Source organism: Heloderma suspectum, chromosome 2 (genome assembly GCF_057233095.1).
Source record: "Heloderma suspectum isolate Gila_16-S chromosome 2, 16-S_ref, whole genome shotgun sequence".
Taxonomy (NCBI): Eukaryota; Metazoa; Chordata; class Lepidosauria; order Squamata; family Helodermatidae; genus Heloderma; species Heloderma suspectum.
In genome coordinates, this window is record NC_139459.1 from 156,950,716 (window position 1) to 156,971,866 (window position 21,151).

At 42.2% G+C, this 21,151-nt stretch overlaps 1 protein-coding gene across 3 annotated transcripts in view; it reads left to right on the top strand.

Annotated features, from left to right (window-relative positions):
* The window catches only part of KPNA1 (karyopherin subunit alpha 1), an 85,701-nt gene that overhangs the window by 36,450 nt on the left and 28,100 nt on the right, over nt 1-21,151 (top strand). For all 3 annotated transcript variants that reach the window (XM_084835298.1, XM_084835296.1, XM_084835297.1), the window contains 2 exons: nt 17,725-17,813; nt 18,526-18,625. In XM_084835298.1, the coding sequence (XP_084691424.1) occupies nt 17,725-17,813; nt 18,526-18,625 (189 nt within the window). The remainder of the gene's footprint in view (nt 1-17,724; nt 17,814-18,525; nt 18,626-21,151) is intronic.

Genomic DNA, 21,151 nt, shown 5'->3' on the forward strand with positions numbered 1-21,151 from the left:
TGGGCGATGTACAACCCACCATAAACAATTTAAAACAATAAAATTTTACCATAAAATTTTTTTAAAAAATACCCTAACCCACCCCAAATGCCTGCCTGAACAACCACGTTTTTAATGCACGACGGAAGCTCATTAAAGAGGGGGCATGACGGAGTTCCCTAGGGAGGGAGTTCCACAGAGGGGGCCACCACAGAGAAGGCCCTCTCCCTCGTCCCCACCAGTCTAGCTGTCCTGGCTGATGGGACAGAGAGAAGGCCATCCGAGGCTGATCTTGTTAAGCGGTCTGTCTGGTGTTGCTGGAGGCGCTCCTTAAGATAGGCTGGGCCGGAACCATATAGGGTTTTAAAGGTCAAAACCAACACCTTGAATTTGGCCCGGAAAACAACTGGTAACCAGTGCAACTCCTTCAGCACTGGAGTGATGTGATCTCGCTGGCGGCTGCCTTTAATCAGGCGAGCCGCCGCGTTCTGTACCAGCTGCAGTTTCCGAACCGTCTTCAAGGGTAACCCCACGTAGAGCGCATTACAGTAGTCTAAACGAGAGGAGACCAGGGCATGTACTACCGATGGGAGCAGATGGTCAGGAAGGTAGGGGCGCAGCCGCCGTATCAGATGGAGTTGATACAGCGCTGTCCGGCTCACAGCTGACACCTGAGCCTCCATGGACAGCTGGGAGTCCAAAATGACCCCCAGGCTGCGGACCTGGTCTTTCAAGGGTAGCTGTACCCCATTCAACACCAGGTCAACATCCCCCAGCCTCCTCTTGTCTCCCACCAAAAGTACCTCAGTCTTGTCAGGGTTGAGCTTCAGCTTATTCCTCCCCATCCAGCCACTCACTGTCTCCAGACATTTGGACAGGGATTCTACGGCCAACCTTGGTGAAGATTTGAATGAGAGGTAGAGCTGAGTGTCATCCGCATATTGATGACACTGCACCCCAAACCTCCTGATGATAGCCCCCAGTGGCTTCACATAGATGTTAAATAGCATCGGGGAGAGGATGGAACCCTGTGGCACCCCACAAGTAAGTGGCCACGGGTCCGAAACCTCCTCTCCCAGTGCTACCCTCTGGTACCTGCCAGAGAGGAAGGACTGGAACCACCACAATACAGTGTTTCCAATGCCCAACCCCTCCAGGAGGTCCAGGAGGATACCGTGGTCAACAGTATCAAAAGCCGCTGAGAGGTCGAGGAGAACAAGGAAGGAGCATTCACCCCTATCCAGAGCCCTAGTCTAGTGCATGACCGGCTACATGGGTGGGCCCAGTTAGAATATGGTGCAGCTCCCAGGAGGCCATGGTCTCCATGAAGTCCCGAGGTGCTCCTGTGAGGATGGCCTCCGAATGTACGTTGAAGTCCCCCAACACCAGTAAGTTAGGGGACTGAACACGCACATCAGAGACCACCTCAAGCACCTCAGCCAGGGAGTCAGTCGTGCAGCGGGGTGGACGGTACACGAGCAGAATCCCCAGACTGCCCTTCGGGCCCAACCTCCAGTACATGCACTCAGCAACCTTGGTCTCCCGGAGAGGGGGTCTGGTGAAGACCAAGGACTCTCGGTAGATAACAGCCACTCCTCCTCCCCGATCCCCAGCCCTGGGCTGCTGTGAACACGAAAATCCAGCTGGACACATGGCTGCAAGGGTTGGAGCAGCAGCCTCAGCCAGCCAGGTCTCCGTAATACATGCCAGGTCTGCACCCTCATCCAGGATCATGTCATGGATGAGGGAGGTTTTCTGGGTAACAGACCTGGCATTGCAGAGCAGCAAACGAAGGCCAGATGAGGATGTCCTCATTGATCCTAAGGGTTGCTTTATACTGGTATGTGGGTTCTTGGGGGATAGGAAACTCACTTTGGGCTCTTTCTGTGCTCCTAACCAAACCCAGGATACTTTTATGAATACACTTTTTGAATCCTTGGAGCCTTTTGCGACGATGATATAGTACTTGGGTGGGGAGACTCGAATGCTGTCTTAAATAGAGAATTGGACTGCTTATCTAGACCTTTCAGGTCTGTTGGAATCTCCAAGAAATTACCCTGATCTTATATAACCTAGGTTATGATTGAAGTCTGGAAGGAAAAATATCCCACTGCAAAGGATATTCTTCTACTCCAGGCACCAGATGTACTTGAGTATTGATTATTTCTTAATATCTCAGTCCTTACTCTCTGCAGTTCAAAACATGGACATCAATTCTGTTGCAGTCTTGGATCATGCCCCTATGAGCCTACAGTTAAGGTTTAGTGATCCCAAAGAGCACACTAGGATATGGAGGCAGAACTCTACCTTCACCTTGTGCCAACCTTTCATAGACAGCATAAAGAAGGGCATTAAAAGTGTCTATATTGAAAATACCCGACATGAAACATCCCCGGCATTGGTGTGAGACACTATGAAGGTTGTCCTTTGGAGCCTCTTTATTAAGGAAGTTTCCTGCCTGAAGAAACAAAAGTCTTGAGCCAGAGAGCACCTATGTTGGCCATTCAAAACAAGTCAGGGAAGGTGGAAACACAGCAAAAAGCCATCAATAAGGTTTTCCAGACTTTCTCTACAAAGCTGTTAGCAGTCAGACAATCCTGGAGAGGAAGAGATTAATGAGCTATTCAATTCCTTGAGACTTAAACTGCTCTCAGAAGCCCACAAAACGTGATTGGACCAACCTATCTCTGAAGAAAAGATCAGGAGCATCTCTATACCAGCCTAAAATCCTGCATTTAAAACAGGGCTTTCTGCTTCCATTTTAAATGCAGGATCACGACTCCTTCCACGTGCTTCCTTTTCCCTCTCCTCTTTCCCCCTCCTTCTCCCCCGTATCTGAGTCTTCCATATCTTTCATTGACCTCGCTCTTCTTCTTGCCGCTTTTCCTCTTTTCACAGAGGGAACTCAAGCGGAACCCAACGGGGTAATTTGATAGCTCATTATCCACGATTTATTTAAAAACGGAACAAAGGGCATTTAGTGCAGGAGATGCCCTGGAGGTTTGCAGCAGCATGTAAAGAGCCTGCAAACTTCCGTGAGAGAGCCATCTCAATAGCAGGATAAAAGCTCCGTGTGACAAAAGCCCAGGACTGTAGTTAAGAATCTGAAATTAGGTACGTTGCCTGAAATAGATGGGTATGCAAGCAAGTTCTATAAAAAGTTTTATGAGGATCTTATGTCCTGTCTTAAAACACTTCTGAACAGCATATTAATGAGCGAGGAGATTCCAGAAACATGGAGATGAGCCAGCGTGATAGTTATCCACCTACCTGGTAAGGGCTCTCAGTTGGTAGGTTCCTATTGGCCCATTTCACTCCTCAATCAAGATGCAAAGCTTTTCACAGCTATTATGGCCAGGCAACTAAATACCTTCATGACTTCATATATACATTAAGACAAAATCTGCCTGGGAGGCAGATAGCAACCCCTGTTTGTAGGACACTATCATCCACCACAGCATTAAGAATAAACAAGCTATGACATTCCTGTCACTCAACCCCTTCAAGGCATTTGATTGTTTGGAATGGCCCTTTTACTGGAATTCCTTAAAAGAAGTGGTTGTGAAAAGCACTTTCTGACAGGAGTGAGTCAACTATACTGGGCTTCAGAAGTGCTAATCCAAATAAATGGTCTTGGCTGTCCCCCGACAACATTGCACAGAGGAACTAGACAAGGTTGCCTCTTATCCCCTGCCCTATTTGCTGTAGCTATAGAACCGCTAGCCCACATGACCCAAACAGATGCTAGAATCAAAGGGGTTCATCTCCTAGGACAAGAATATCTCAAAAAATTATTTGCTGATGACATTTTGTTATTCCTATCAAATCCAGCAGAGGTGATGCTCCTGCCCAAACTGCTTTTTTGTTCCAAATTACTTTTCTACCACGTCCTGATGGCAAATTGAAAAAATGACAAATTATTGGAGATGTTTATTAATAATGGTGGAAGGGGAAGAATCGCAGGGGTGCAATGTATGGACATCACTTGAAAGGTGGATGGTCTATTCCTAATCTCAAAGTATATTTAACAGCTTTTCAAACCTGCCAATTTATTCCTTTTTTCCAAATGTTTTATTGAATTTCAGAAATATTAACAATGCAAAATAAAACAGAACCAAACCGAAATCAAAACTAAAATAAAAGTACTTCCATCAGAATTACATCTTCTTACCATATACTTATATTTTAATGGGTAAACAGAGGCCACAGGTAATTCTTATCGGTGCGACAAAGTATTTTATCAGAGAGACTCTGGATTATTCTTCATCTATTTTCTTCCTTATAAGAGCCATAGGGTTTTATATTACGAGGGAATCAAATATTGATGTTCTGTTCTGTTCATATTTGCAATAAAGTCAAACCATATCACATAAAATGAATCATGTTTACTTTGACCCCTGGCTACCTTCAACTTATGCAGTATTTTTTCCATTATGGCAATTTGCCAGACTATGGCATACCAATAATCTAATCCCTGGAAGGTGAATCCTTTTCAAAACCTAGCTATCGTGGATCTAGCAGCTACCAGTAAATGAGTAATCAGCTCCTTATCGTTTAAATCCCTGGCCTCCCGCATATATAAATTTAATACTGCTAAACCTGGCGTATGTGGGATATTTTGGTTTGTAATATGGCCAGTCTTTACTGCCACTGCCCGCCAGAATGGCTGGACTTCTGCACAATCCCACCACATGTGCCGGTACATTCCTGACTCCTGGCACCCCCTCCAACACTGAGAAGAAATTGAGTGTGTCATAAGTGAGAGATGCCTTGGAGTCAGATACCACCCATGACCTATTTTCAGTGACATCTCTCTAGTTCGAGCTGATATTGATTTATATGGAGGCTTGTCCCATAGGTGTTGCCAGTCATAGTCATCTACTTTAAAGTTCCAGTTTAAAGTTCCACCAAGTTTTTTGTGGAGTGGTTAAATCAAATGTGGAGTGCAGGAACTGTTTTTATGTTACAGAAATAAATCCCCAGATCGCTCCTGAGTTCCCCACCATTAGTTTTTCAAACATAGTTAAGCTTCTAGTGGCCTCGTTTTTCACCATAGGGGAACTCAAAAAGAACCGAAGTTGGCAGCTCAAAAGCCAGGGCAATGTTACATTACCCAACTTTTCTTTTAAAGCCTCCATTTTTATTGGTTGACCCTCCTCATAAAATTGATACAACCGATTGAGCCCTCTTTCTTTCCATTCAGCGAGATTGTATGACCTGGTCTTATTACAGAAATTAAGGTGACTTTCCACTGGGAGTAGTGGCGATGTCCTCGGAGACAATTTCGCTGCCCACCTTGTCCAGCACTGGCAAGTGGTTTGTGTAAACCTTTTCTCAACTAGGCGCCTAAAGTTAGTTTTGTTTTTTAGCAATAGGTGATCGCTTAACAGTATTCCCTTTATCTCTGTGTTTTACATTGAAACCCATTGCTTTCCCTCATCTCTTAAAATAATGGGGATTACCTGCTGAAGTTGACAAGCATGGTAATAGAGTTGCCAGTTTGGTATCCCCCATCCCCCCTGTTGTGCTTGCAGGTGGAGTAGAGCTGTTCTAATCCTTGGGCGTTTTGTAGCAAAAATAAAGAAATTAATTTTTTTCTGCCATTTATTTAAATGCTTCTGAGGGATATAAACTGGGAGTGTCCCGAAAAGGAACATAAAGCGAGGGAGGACTGTCATCTTTACTGCCATCAGTCTATCCCTTATAGAGAGCTTCATTAGCCTCCATTGCCTTATGCCCCTGTTAATATCTTTCTAGACCTTTCCATAATTTGCTTTGTATAATTTGTTTAGATTTTGTGTAACTTGTATCCTTAGATAACGAAACATAGTATAGACCGCTGGGAGCTCCATCAGATCAGAGAATTGGCGTTGTATTTTTGATGCTATATTGAAAAATATGGCCTCTGATTTTGAATAGTTAACGCGTAGGCCTGCCGCATGTGCAGAATCAACCAGAATGAATTTAAGTTTAGCTGCAGCTGCTGTCTGCTTTTCTGTATTTACGACACTGTTGTCCGCATAAAGGCTTATCATGTGAGTTTATCCTCACCCCATATTGATCTAGTTCTTTATGGATTTTATCTGCTAAGGGTTCTAGTACCAATGTGAATAGGAGTGGTGACAATGGGCATCCTTGTTTTGTTTCACGTTGGATGGTTATTGGAACTGAGTCATAATTATTTATTCTCAGTTTTGCTTCTGAGTGGAAATAGATTTGCTCTAAGATGTGCGTAAATTTTATGCCGAACCCAAATTTGACCATCGTACTGGTTAGGAATGCAGGTTCTACGCAGTCAAAAGCTTTGAATATATCTAATGCCAAAATGGTTAATGGGGATGAAGTTGTTTTACTGTATTCAGTTATATTTAATAGTCTCCTAATTAGGTTGGATATTTGATGCTTGGGGACAAATCGTGTTTGGTCCAAATGTATGTAATTTGTTATAAAGATTTTCATCTGGTTTGTAAGTACCGTTGTAAAAATTTTATAAGCTACATTTAGTAAAGAGATTGGCTTGTATGATTCAATCAAAGCAGAGTCCTTGTATGGTTTTGGAATTACCACTATGCGAGACTGTCACCATGTTGATGGGAGGGGTGCCCCTCCTAGGACATCATTAAATACTGCAGTTAAATAGGGTGTCAGCATGTCCTTATAAGTTTTATAAAAATTTGTAGTGAGTCCGTTTGGACAAGGCATTTTTACTTCCTTTAAATTTTTAGTTATTTCACTGACTTCTTCATTTAGAATAGGAGAGTCCATCAGCCTTCTATCCTCCTCCGCTAACCATGGCAAGTTAATTGAATCTAAAATAAATTGGAGACGTGCTGGGGGAGGCAAGGATATAATGCCTTATAAAAAACTGCAAACTCTTTACAGATTTTTTGAGTATTATATATATGTTCCCCTGTTGCTGCCAGGATACTTAATATCTGATTTCTCACTCTTTTCTTTTGTAATCTTCTTGCCATCATCCAAGAATCCCCCCGCCCCCATTCATAAAACTTCTGTTTCAAATACAGGAGACTAAGAGTTGTCTGATTTGTCTCTAATACCTCCAGCTCTTTCCCCTTAGCTTCAATTTGCTTATATAGGTACCTAGAGCCTGTTTGTGCGTATTGTGAGGATAGATCTGCTATTGATAATTCTAGATATTTACTCCTTTTGAGACCTGCCTTTTTAACCATGCCTTCTCCCTAATGGCAACCCCTCTTATAACGGGTTTCATTACTTCATAGAGGAGGCTATTTAGAATTCCTGGAGTGGAATTATCATTAAAGTATTGTGTGAGCGCCTCCTGAATACTTTCTCAAATAGTCTCATTTGCAATTAATAATGGGCTAAAGGACCAAGTTGGTGTGCTTTGGTGGGGCAGGGGTCCGGGTCCAAAGCCAGTTCTACTGCCACCAGAGCGTGGTCTGTTATTTTACTAATTCCAATATGGGTTGATCGAACCGTCTGTAATAAGGATTTGGGGGTTAAAATAAAGTGTATACGACTTAGGGTCTGAAATCTCGATGACTGAAACGTGAAACTTATCTCTAGGGTTGCACTCACTCCAAACATCCACGATCCCCCTATCTCTTAACAGTCGTAGCAGAGTGAGTTGCTCATGCCACTTTTTAAATTCTTTTGCATTTTGAAATTTCCTCTTCCACTTTGGAGCAGTCAGGTCCCTGTGTGACATACCTCTGATGTTCGAATTTAAATCTCCCCCTATTCTAAATTCATCCTTCATACATTTTTCCATCTTTCTCGAGACCATACTTATAAACTTTTTTTGTCCCACATTTGGTGCATAAATAGCCCCCAAAATTAGATTTATTTTACCATTCCGTACACTCTCTACAAAGATAAATCTTCCATCTTTGTCCTTTAGAATGTGGCCAGGTCTGAAATCCAGGCTATCAGCTAACACTATGCCTGCTCCCCTGGCTTTTGGGCTAGGAATTGTTTACCAAACTATTTATTTTGCAGTAGTGAGATTTTTAGATCTGCCTTGTGAATTACTTGCAAAAAACAATCTGGGGGTAAAGTATTGAGTAATTCTAGCCCATTTTATTTTGTCCCCCATGCCTTTAACATTAAGTGCTATAAATTTAATCAGCGGCATAGACATCCCCTTGTTAGAAATTTGCTCTTTGGCCTTCTACTCCTTGCGTGGGTTTCAGTCCTGGCCTTGGCCCTCCTCTTCAGTAAGTCCATTGTCCCTTCGCAGCGTGCAGAAGATAAAATACGTTTACTCCTTGTGACCCTTTGCTCACCCTCTTTACCAACTAACTGTACTACTCTGATGGTCAAAAACAAAATAATACTTCTAAAAAATACCATGACTGTACTTGGGCCCCAAGTATAAAACTCGGGGCACTCCCCTGTCCTTATTCTGGGGAAGTCTTCTGTGTCAACTTTTCATTTATTGCCATGTCCCATATTTTCTTATTCCATAAAGATATTGTCAGCATCCTGTCTTCCAATTACTTGCAGTTATTAATTGCCTTTCAACTGTCAATAAGAAACCAGTTAATGTTTCTTTCTCTAATCTCTTATTTTCTTTTACAAACATATTCAGTAAATTTAATTCTGGTGTTTTACAAATCTCTTGATCAGTAGTTCTTTCTGTTTCTTGAAATATCTTGTCCCATAATTTTCTAACCCTCCTACATTCCCACTACATATGTATGTGAGTACTGTTAATTCCACATCCTCTCCAAGACAAAGGTGATAGATTCTTATTCATTTTTGCTGACTTCACTGGTGTCAAATACCACTTCTGAACCAACTTTAATCCACCTTCTTTATTTTGGTGGAAGGGGAAGTCTATCTAAAATTTGCTTCCAGTCTTCTTCTTCTATCTGCTCATCAACATCTCTTTCCCATATCTGCTTTATTGTTACATTCTGTCTTATCTCCTGCTTTATCAGAATTTTATATATTTGGGTTATTTATCTCATAACTGATAATTATCCACACATTTTCCCCATTCTGTTAAATCTCTTATACTTTGCCTTCTTATCCTCGTAATTCTTAAAAATTTACAGATTTGCATCCATACTAACCATGACATTCCCATACTTTGTACACAATTATTCCATATTTCTTGTGTTACAGGATTCTGCTTTCAACTTATTTTTCCCCACTGCTTTCCCTTTTATATCAAACTCTGGGTGCGCCCAAATCGGTATTAATGGAGAAACCCCAGCATTAGTTTCTCTTTCCTGAAGTTCCATGCTTTTAATAACCCGTTTATTGTACTTCTGTTATTTCTTATTTGTTTTTATATACTTTTTAATCCAAAACATATTTTGTAATTCCTCTTCCTTTAATCCCATCAATTCCCTTTCTGTTTCTATCCAGTTTACCCTTGCCCCTTCCTTCATTATTGGTAACATATGTCTTAATTGGTATGCATCATAATATGTTTTTAAATGTGGTATACCCTGTCTTCCTTCTTGCATAGATCTATATCTGAAAACCTTTGCTGTTCATGGCCTTTTAGTCTTAAAAATAACTTTTTCTATGCTGTTTTGCCATGTTTTAAACCTTTTAAATGAAATTTCTTGTGGAAGCACATTAAAGATAAAACCATCATTTTTATAGTCATAACCCGATCAGAAAGTGTTAGATGTATATTTAAGCCCCATCAGGCTATGTCATTCTTTATTTCCTTCCATAACTTCCCAGAATTTAGTTTCAGCACATTCTTCTGTCTTTTAGGGACTTGAACTCCTAAATATCTAAATGCTTTTGTTACTAAGGGAATACCTGTCATTTTTGAAATTTCTATTTGTTCTTGTGGCCCTATATTCAGACACATCAAATCAGATTTCTTTGAATTTAGTCCTTGAAGTCCTGCCACCTGTTGAAATTCTTTTAATTCTCTTATCAGTTCCTTTATTCCCTTTTCTGAATTTCCTAATGTAAATAAAATGTCATCTGCATATAGGTTCGGTTTACATTCTCTCTTGCCTATGAGTATTCCTTTAATATCCTTATTACTCCTGATTCTGTCAGCCAGAAACTCAATTACCATTGTAAACTGAAGTGGTGAAAGGGGGCACCCTTGCCTTGTTCTGGAATTACACCGTATTTCTTCTTTCTCTAATCTATTGTACCTTATTTTTGCTGTTGTTTGTATGTATATCGCCTCTATTATATGTTTAAACCTACTTCCCAAATTATACTTATTTAGCAGACTTAATATAAATTTTGGATTAACCGTATCGAATGCCTTGTAAAGATCAAGTCTCATTATTACAACTGGAATCTTTCTTCTCTTGCAAATATTAATCATATTAAATACCTTCCTAATTGGATCTGCAATAAACCTATTTTTTAAAAAAACATAATGATCTGAACCTATACAATCACTAATAACTTATTTCAGGCGTTTTGCCCATATTTTAGTAAATATCTTATCCACATTCAGTAAAGATATTGGTCTATAGGAGTCCAGGTTATATTTATCTTTGTTTAATTTGGCTATCAATGTTATTATAGCTTGTGTCTGTTTTGGGGAGTGGGGCCCCCTCTTGTATTTCCCGATATAATTTCTTCAGCTGTGGCACCAACTCATCCACAAATGCTCTATAAAATTCACCTGTAAACCCATCTCGGCCTGGCGATTTATTATTTTGTAATTCCTTTATAGCTTCTTTAATCTCGTCTTCTCCTATCTCAGCTACTAAAAACTGTTTCTGAACTTCTTTTAGTGGGGGTATTTTTGTTGTGTCTTGATATTCCTGAATCTGCTTTATTTTTATCTGTTTCCATTCATAAAGATCTTTATTATAATTTTGTAATAATTTTCCCATTTCCTTTTGATCATATGTTTTAATTCCTTCTTTTGTATTCAAAGCAACAATTCTGTTCTTAGTTCTCTTTTTCTGGACTCTGTTCGCCAACAGTTTTGAGCTTTTTCACACAAAGCACCTTTGTTAGACATACAGCATGTCTGTCATTTTTTATTTATTTCTAATGCCTCTCTTTCTTTCCTCAATTTTTCCATTTCTTTTCTAATTCTAATCTGACCGGTATACTTGTACTACTCCATTAATCTGTTAATTTCTTGATCCAGTGTCTTCTTCTCCTTATCCCTTTTTTAAATTAAATTTAGCTCTTTTATACATACCCCTCTTATTGTTGCCTTGCCCACTTCCCATCTAATTGTTTCTGCTGTTTCCCCTGTTTTATTTTCTTCAAAATATCTTTCTGTATTCTTTTTTATCCTAGCTTTAATATCTTCCTTAGTTATTAATATGGGATTCAATCTCCATATATAATCCCTTTTAATTTCTTGGTCCATCTCTACATACATTTTGATTGGGGCATGGTCTGTTACTTTTATTTGTACAATTTCCATTTTTTAAAACTTTTATATACTTCTGAAAAATATGTATGACTATAGTCATTAGGGTTTTTTTATTCAAGCATTGTAAATATCGTATTTTTTCAAAATTTCCATATACCAGGATACTCTTCGGTCCTGCTTTAACATTGTTCTTCATTTCATATTGCCCATTCACATTGCCCCCTGCAGATTCCAATTTAAATCTCCTGCAATGATTTTTTCCGATTTTGAGAATCTGTTAACCATAGCTAAAATCTTCTGTAGAAAATTTAATTGATTCGTGTTAGGACTATATAATGATGCCAGTGTTATTAACTCTTTATTATTATATATCCCCTCTACAAATATATATCTCCTCTTTTATCTTTCATCATTATTTTTAATTGAAAATTTATCTCCTTATTAATTAATATCCCTACCCCTTCTTGCTCTTCTAGATCCTGGAGCTAATAATTTATGCCCACATTGTCTGCTGCCCAATATCCTGCTGTTTGTCTTTGGTTTATGAAGTTCTTGCAAAAATAATATCTCGGGCTTTATTTCAGATATTAATGTATACATTCGAGTTTGTTTTACCCAACCCCCTTCTCTTATATACAGAGATGTACACTGTACCATATTTATTTGAAGTTTTCTTTTCTTTTTTCCTATTCTTTTTTCTTTCTCTTTCTTGTTTTTCACCTTTCCCTTGCACTTCTCCATCTCTTTTCTCCTAAAAGCTGCCTGTTACTTCCCTTATTCCTTATTTCTGATCCTTCCCAATCCCCCCCCATCCCCTCTTCCTGAAAGGTTCTTTGCTCCTGCTTCCAGGAGCCAGTGTCTCCTTCAGTTCTTTTTAATTTCCTCCTCCCTATCTTATCTCCAAAGCTTATCACTATAGTGTCACAATACTCACTTAAATACACAATACTCTACATACATACAGGGTATTTAGACAAATTTTAAAATGTAGAGAGAAAAGTTGTGAGACAGAAACACACACACACACCAAGAGCAAGACTGGAACAGTATGAGAGGATAACTAAACTTCCTTATCCTCTCTGGGGTGGTGAGCCAACTTATTTCTTCATAAGCTGGCTCCCTGTCTTAGATTCCCTCGCCCTCGGTTTGTTTGTTTTTCTTTTCCTTTTTGCCGATAATTATTTCATCTCCTCCTGTTTATGGTTCAATCCATATTTATTCCTTTCCTTGTTTTCTCCTTCGTGACCGCTCTTGTAACTCTCTGGTAGAAACATTTGCTATCTTTTTCTCTTTCTTATTTCCTCTTATGCTTGTAGTCTGCCACCATATTTCCTCCCCCTCGCCATCTGAAACATCTGTCTGGTCATCTGCAGTCCTTTCTTCCCCTTTTTCTTCTTCTGGGATTTCTGTCTTCAACTCTCGGAACAGTCCCTTGATCCCAGATTTGGTTGTTACCAGTCAAATTTTCCCTTTATGTATTATTCGCCATTTGAAAGGGAAGCCCCAGAAATATTTAATTCCTTCTTCCCGAAGTTTCTTGTGAATGCACCTAGATTTTTCCTTTTCTGTAGCATCTCTGGGGCTAAGTCTTGTAAAAACGTCACAGGCATGTCCATATACTTTATTTCTTTCATTAGCCGTATTTCTTTCATTATCTTTTCCTTTAGAAAAGATAATTTCTTTTTCGTTTACAAAACCGATTATAGTATCTCGTGGAATGCTTGTTTCTAACCTTTTGGGTCCTAGTTCCCAATGAGCTCTTTCAAGATCGTCCATCTGTATTTTACATGCAGGAAGTAGTTCTGTGAGCCATTTTACTATAAATTCTTTAACAGATTCTCATTCTGCAGTCTCCATAATTCCATGAACATTTTTCCTACAATTTCTGTTGGACAGATCTTCATATTTTAAGCTATTCTCTTCAATTCGCTTTCTTAAAGATTTAATTTGTACCTCATGTGCATTGAGTCTGTCTGCATTTTCTGAAACTGCTGCTTCTGTTTCTTTCATCCTCTCTTGCAATTGCTCCAATTTATCTTCCAGTATTTCCTTCCAGGCAGTCAATAAATCTTGTTTGAGTGTTGTTAATTAGTCTTCTTTTGATACAGCCATCCCTCCGGTCTCGACTTCTTCTCGCAGTTGTTTCTTTGCTAATTTTAAGAATTGTTTTATTCCGCTCTCTGTTCTTCCTGACAGATTCATTAACGGCTGTCTGGAATTTTGTTTCCAGGAGTTAACTTATTGTTGTTGATTATATTATATTTATAACCTGCCTTTTTCCCAATACTGGGACTCAAGGCGGCTTTACAACATTAAGACTTGTACAATTAAAACCTATAAATAGAAGTATACAGAAGTTAAAAATATAATTAAATCGTCAATAGTATTAAAATTGTATAAAATATCAAAATGATAAAAGACAACAATAAATATAACCATAGTATCCATCCGTCATATTCTCACAGGTTCAGACTAGCTATCCCCAAAGACCTGCTGGAACAAAAAAGTTTTTATATGCCTGCGAAAGCCTATCAAGGAGGGTGCCACTCTCGCTTGCCTAGGAAGGGAGTTCCAGAGTCTTGGGGCAGCCACCAAGAAGGCCCTCTCCTGCGTTCCCACCAGATGTGCCTGTGATGGTGGCGGGATGGTGGGAAGGGCCTCCCCTGAAGATCTCAGGGCACAAGTAGGCTCATAGGGTCCTTCAGATAACCTGGACCCGAGCCGTATAGGGCTTCAGAGGACATGACCTGCACTTTGAATTGTGCCCGGAAACAGACTGGGAGCCAGTGGAGCTGTTTTAGCAGGAGAGTTGTATGCTCCCTTTAGCCAGCAGTCTGGCAGCAGCTCTTTGGAGCAGCTGGAGTTTCTGAACACTCTTCAGAGGCAGCCCCACGTAGAGCGCGTTACAGTAATCCAAATGGGATGTAACTAAGGCACGTGTTGTTGTGACCAAATCAGACATCTCAAGGAACGGGCGCAGCTGGCGCACAAGCTTTAACTGCAGATGCACTCCTGGCCACCGCTGAGACCTGGGCATCCAGGCTCAGGACTGAATCCAGAAGTACACCCAAGCTGCAAACCTCTGTCTTCATGGGGAGTGTAACCCCATGCAGCACAAGCTAAATCCCTATTCCCTGATCTGCCTTTCGACTGACCAGGAGCACCTCGGTCTTGTCTGGATTAAGCTTCAATTTGTTTGCCCTCATCCAGTCCATTACAGCTTCCTTGGAATTAGATGGATGTTGGGTGTTCTCAGCGTACTGGTGACACCGAACCCCAAAATTCCAGACAACCTCTCCCAGTGGTTTCATGTATATGTTAAATCGCATAGGGGACAAAACAGAACCTTGAGGAACTCCACAAGCCAATGCCCAGGGAGTCGAACAGAAGTCCCCCAGTACCACCTTCTGGGTCCGCCCCTCCCAGAAGGAATGGAGCCACTGTAAAACAGTGCCTTCAAGTCCCATCTCACCAAGGCAGCCCAGAAGGGTACCATGGTCAATGGTATCGAAAGCTGCTGAGAGGTCCAGCCGAACCAACAGGGACACACTCCACCTGTCTAGTTCCCGGCATAGGTCATCCACCAAGGCGACCAAAGCTGTTTCTGTCCCATATCTGGGTCTGAAGACAGATTGAAATGGATCTAGATAATCTGTCTCATCCAGGAATCCCTGGAGTTGGGAGGCCACCACGCGCCCCAAGGTCTTGCCCAGAAATGGAATATTGGAGGCTGGCCAATAATTATCCAATATGGTGAGGTTCAGGGAGGGCTTTTTTTAACAAAGGTCTAACCACTGCCTCCTTCAGGCAGGCTGGAACTCTGCCTTGCTTAAGGGAGGCATTAACCATTCCACTTACCCACTCAGCCAGTCCACCTCTGGCTGCTTTTTACACGTGGTGGCTCTCACCTCTCCCAAGATCCTGGCCACATCCTCAGGCTGTACAAATTGAAAAGTATCCAACAACACTGGACAAGCAGGTGCCAAAGTTACATCCACTGGGTCTGTACCAACTATAATGTCCAAGACAGAGCGGATCTGAGAGATTTTGTTTGCAAAGTGCTGACCAAATTGTTCACAGTGGGCTGTTGAGAGGTTTAAATTATTCTCTCGCAGGTTGATGTGTAAAAGACCCCTGACCACTCGAAACAGCTCCACTGGACAGCTCTTTGCAGATGCAATAGTGGCAGAAAGAAATATTTTCTTTGCTGCCCATATTGCCACAGAGCAAGCCTTCAAATAGGCTCTAGCCCATGTTTGATCAGATTCACTCCGAGTTTCCTGCCAACATCACTAGTCGTCTTCTCACTCGTTTCATCACCTGGTTTTCTAGCTTCCTAGAAAACCAGGGTGCTGGTGCAGCTCCACTTTGTGAGAGAGGACGCTCAAGAGCAATTGTGTCCACAGCCCTGGTCATTTCTTCATTCCAGAGATCAGCCAGCGCTTCGACAGAATCACTTGCTGAGGCAACAGGAAACTCCTCAGGAGCCATCAGGAAACCATTCAGATCCATCAGCCTCCTGGGGAGGACCATCTTAATCGGCCCTTCACCCCTGCAGAGGTTCCGAGTGCCAGGAAGTCTAAACCCCATCAGGTAGTGATCTGTCCATGACAATGGAACTACAGAGAGTTCCTCCAGTCTCAAATCACTATCACCCTATCCAACACAGAAAACAAGGTCCATAGAGTGCCCAGCAGCATGGGTGGGGCCAGATACCTTCTGGGACAGACCCATGATTGTCATGGTGGACATAAAGTCCTGAGCCACTCCCAACAGGGCAGCCTCAGCGTGGATGTTGAAATCCCCCAGCACAACAAGCCGAGGGGTCTCCAACACCAACCCCGAGACTACCCTGGCTAGCTCAGGAAAGGAGCAGCGGGGTAGTCAGTACACCAACAGAATCCCAATTCTGTCCCGGGCACCCACTTTCAAATACACATACTCAAACCCAGCCGACTGTGGGATAGGGCACCTGGTCAGGGGGATCGAATCCTGATAGACACTCCACCGACCTGCCCCCCAGGTCTTGCCTGCTGCTGGACAGAGAACCCTGGAGGGCAGAACTGAGAGAGGTTAACCCCCCCCCCCAGCTTTTTAGATAACCTTGGCTTAAAATATTTCCTGAGAGCACACCGCCACTGCCTTTGGTGTCCAAACTATCCAACTTGTTTCGGACAGGGTTGTACTCCTCCTTGAAAGGGGGTGCTGCTCTTGGCAATGGTGTTTGATTGTCACTGGAGACTCAAATGGCATCAGTGGCATAGACTGCTTGCACAAGCTTGCTGTATGTGGGACTCTGCCTTTCAGGACTGTTCAGAAAGTACAGTTAGTGCAAACTACAGCAGCGTAATTATTAATGATACAATTCAAAAGTATTGATTTTGACCAAAATGGCTTGGGATCTGGTTATTTGTAGGACTGGCTGTTCTCTTATGAACCTGGGTATTAGGATCAGCCTCTGAGGCGCTGACTCTAGGTCCCACCACCTTCTGAGATGAGGTGGATGAGGGCAGGAGACAGCCTTTTATGTAATTTCCTCATCGAAGAGGTGTGCTTGCTGCCATCCTAGTTTTCTTTTCAGTGCCAAATGAAACCTTATTTGTCCAGTCCTTTTTTATTCTTGCATTTTATCTTATCTTATTGTTCTGCTGTGTCTTGTTTTATTGTGACTTTTATGATTTATTGTTTTAAATTGTGACTTTATTATTTTATTGTAAACCACTCTGAGAGCATTACTGAAGAATCATATCATAGAATAGTAGGGTTGGAAGGGGCGTATAAGACCATCTAGTCCAACCCCTGCTCAATGCAGGAATCCCAGTCAGAGTATCCCTGACAGATGGCTGTCCAGCCTCATCTTGAATGCCTCCAGTTTGGGAGAGCCCACCACCTCCCTAGGTAATTGGTTCCATTGTCGTATTGCTCTAACAGTCAGGAAGTTTCTCCTGATGTTCAGCCAGAATCTGGCTTCCTGTCACTTGAGCCCATTATTCCGTGTCCTGCACTCTGGGATGATCGAGAAGAGATGCTGGCCTTCCTGTCTGTGACAACCTTTCAAGTACTTGAAGAGCGCTATCATATCTCCCCTCAGTCTTCTCTTCTCAAGGCTAAACATGCCCAGTTCTTTCAGCTTCTCCTCATAGGGCTTTGTTTCCAGTGCTCTGATCTTTGTTGCCCTCCTCTGAACCCTCTCCAGCTTGTCTGCATCCTTCTTAAAGTGTGGTACCCAGAACTGGACACAGCACTCCAGATGAGGCCTAACCAGTGCTGAGTAGAGGGGAACTAGTACTTCACGTGATTTGGCAGAGTGGCCTTTAAGCATTTTAAAAGAAATAAATATGATGTTAGGGGATTCTTGGTGTCGGAATACAGGGCACAGAAGATTATGCACTAAGAAAAATTGTTTAACACTTTCCCTTTTTCTTCTTTCTCAGGCTGTTTGGGCTCTTGGCAATATTGCAGGTGACAGTACTATGTGTAGAGACTATGTGCTTGATTGCAACATCTTACCTCCTCTATTACAGTAAGTCTTATAGATTACACTCAGGTTTATTAGCAAGGGTGGCATAGAAGCTTTCAATATGATAACTCTGCTTGCCAGCAAGGTCCAGCAAAATAATGGATTCCAGGGTATGGTCTGAGGACATATGATGCAGCTGCCTTGCTACAACTAGCAGGTCTGGGTCTGGTCTGTGCCTGAATGGATGGCCATATGGGAACCTCATGTGTTCCACTTAAGTTCCATTATGGAAGAAAGGTGGGGCATAAATGTGCTAGAATAATTGGAGTAATAGCAGTAACCACCACCATCCAGATAGGGGTGTGTGTGTGCGTGTGTGTGTACACATGCAAGCACTGAAGAATTTGCAAACTAATAGAGACACGTGTCATTGTCTGGCTCTAACTCACTGGCCTTTAGTTGATGTTCATTGCTGTAATGCCTGTCTTTGAGAAGAATGTATAGAGGGGAAAGTATTTCAACATTTGCCACACCTCATTAACAATAGGTAACCTTAATTGTGCAGATAGGGAGTATCACTGAACTTCAATCTCCTCCTTTACTGACCCCATATTTTCCCATCACCAGTTTTTGCTCTCCTCATGTCATTCTATGAAAGCATAGGATTTGCTGAGGAACCTGTTGGTAATCATTAAAATAAATTAGGGGTTTAAATGTTTCTTGCAAGCATGATTTCACATTAAAGATGTTGCAAAAGTTTTTCTTGCATTTTCAGATTGCTTTCCAAACAGAATCGTCTTACCATGACACGAAATGCTGTGTGGGCACTCTCTAATCTTTGCAGAGGGAAGAATCCTCCTCCAGATTTTGTTAAGGTAGGAAATAAAGCCTGAAAGGAGTTGAGAAAAATGTTGTTTCCTGTGAGTAAGAAAAAGGAGTTCATAACACTCCTTTAGTAAGCAGGTTGCTTGAATATCTGGAGGCTTCCGAGAGTGAGAAGACCAAGTTCTCATCTGCAGAAAAGATACAGCACAGTTGTCTGCAGTGTACTTTTTCTAAGGGTGCTTTCAGATGGGTGGTTCTTAGCCAAATGTTGCTCTTCTGCTGTAAGCTACAAGCAGAATTGGAATTGAGTTTCCACCCTGGTTGTGGATTGCATCCTGTATTACACTTTCCCTTCATATAGATCCCCCTGTGTTCTGCTCATGCTTGCAGGCATGATATAGCTGGATGGGTGGTAAAGGTAAAGGTAAAATTCACTTGAGTAGCCATTGAAAGATTGGTTAAATCCATGGTGATAAAATGGCATCCATTGGAATGGTAATAGCGAAAGTCTGTGAAGTGGTAATCTATTCATTTCCCCTATACATCACTGCACACATAAAACAATGACTGTTGAAGACAGAAAAGTAGCACTAAGGGTACCTGCAGAGATTGTTCTGCTCTTCTGCTCTTTTCAGAAAGGTTGGATTTTCTGCAGTCTGAGAAAAGACAGAAGAACCAGGGGCAAAACAGAGGGCAGCTAATGTCATGTAGTTTCTCCTTTTAAGAGTGTGAATGAGGTTTTGCAATTCTGAACTAACAGTGCAGTCCTATGGAGCTTACTCTCAGGATAAGTGTGGATCCAGGAGATCTGGTTCTTGGTCTTCTAGAACGGCCCTCTTCAACCTGGTGCCCTCCAGATGTTTTGGACTACAGTTCCCAGGATTCCGGACTACTGGCTATGCTGGCTAGGGTTGGTGAAGTCCAAAACACCAGATTGGGGAAGCTGTTCTAGAAATTAGTATCATTATGACCACAATAATAGTTGGGATTCGGTTCACAGGCACCCCTCTTGATATCAACACTATCTCTTTGCCTCTGGAATCAAAGATCACCTGCGTATATCCCAAGGGATGATCCCTGGCTGTATACTTAGGGCTGTTCACACCACATTATGTGTACCACAGCAGCTGCCCTTCACCATGTTACTGGGAACATGTCATAGATACCCTGGCACAGCAACAGCTTCCAGACCTCCAAAGGTGCCATTGGCTAGTACTGCTGGACATATTGCCAAAACAATGGCCATGGTTTCTCTGCCTCAGGCAAGAGCTCACCTCTCACTGTGGATGGTTCACAAGCACAGGTGTAGCCGCCTTGACAGCAGCTCCGGACCAATCACCTTATTGGTCCCATTGATAACATCTCAGCCATGCTACCTCTGCCTGCTTTGGTACTGATTTTGGATCTGATCTCAACAATGGTATCAAGGCCAGTCAGATACGTCTGTGGTCAGGCCTTAGGAAAACAGTAGAAGTCTGTTTTATGCCCTCATTGGATGCCTCTCAAATTCTGAATCACTCTCTTCTTGGTGGCTTTTACTGCCTCTCTGGACATCAGTGTGGGATCAGACCCCGCTTTCACCTACTGAGGTGATGAGGGCTTATGTGGAGTAGTTAGTCAGGATGGCCAGGGTCTTGGATTTAGAAATCAAACCCAGTTAAGGATCCTGTTTATGCTGGTTCATGCAGATACCAATACACTGATGGCAATTCCTATGCTACCTGTCCTACTCTAGATGGCTTAAGAAATCTTGAATTAAGCCTTCAAGCATCCTCCATCAAAGATACTGAAGCACTTTTACTGGGTCCAAGAAGACAGCTCTGACTTTCTCACATTAGGATACCCAGTCCCTAATTTCTCTAATCATAGAAGCAGCACATGGTAAATCACAGTAAAAGGTTCATTCTTTTCCAGTTGATTGGGAAGGAAGCAAGTTGGATGTCCATGGGTGAATGTTTTACACTATAGCTGCCTTTCACTGTATGTTGCCAATTATCAAGCCTGGATGTCCAGATACCAACGCTTCTACTGGGAGAAGGTTCCTTCCAGTGAGAACTGGTGAGGGTTATTCAGCAAGAGGCCTATTATCTCACCAAACAAATTCACCTGTTCCATCATATGGCTGATTGCAGGTCAGAGGTTTTAGCCAGTGTGATAGCCTTCTGAAGGCATGTCTGGTTTCATTCTGCTGGACTCGGTGAGGAACCCTGAATGCAGATTAAGGACCTTCCTTTCGAAGGCGAGGGCCTGTTTAGTGCAAAAACAATTGACTCCCTGGAGGAGACCTTTCTGAGCCCTCCGCATGTGGTGCACACTTCCTCAATCACCCGGAGTAGCATGGGGAACTGACTGAACTTCCTGCATGCAGTGCTCCGCTCCCTCAGCCACCTAGGCAATGAGATATTTCTACGCCTCTCATGTGCAGCATTGCACTTCCTCATTCAGTGATTGGCCATTGGAGAAAGAAGTGTGCTTCAGAAAAGTAGAGCCCACTTCTGCATCCCCTTACAGGTCTACCTGCAATCACCTCGGCCAATGGCCTGGGAAAAGGGAGTTCAGCTTGCCATGGACACTGT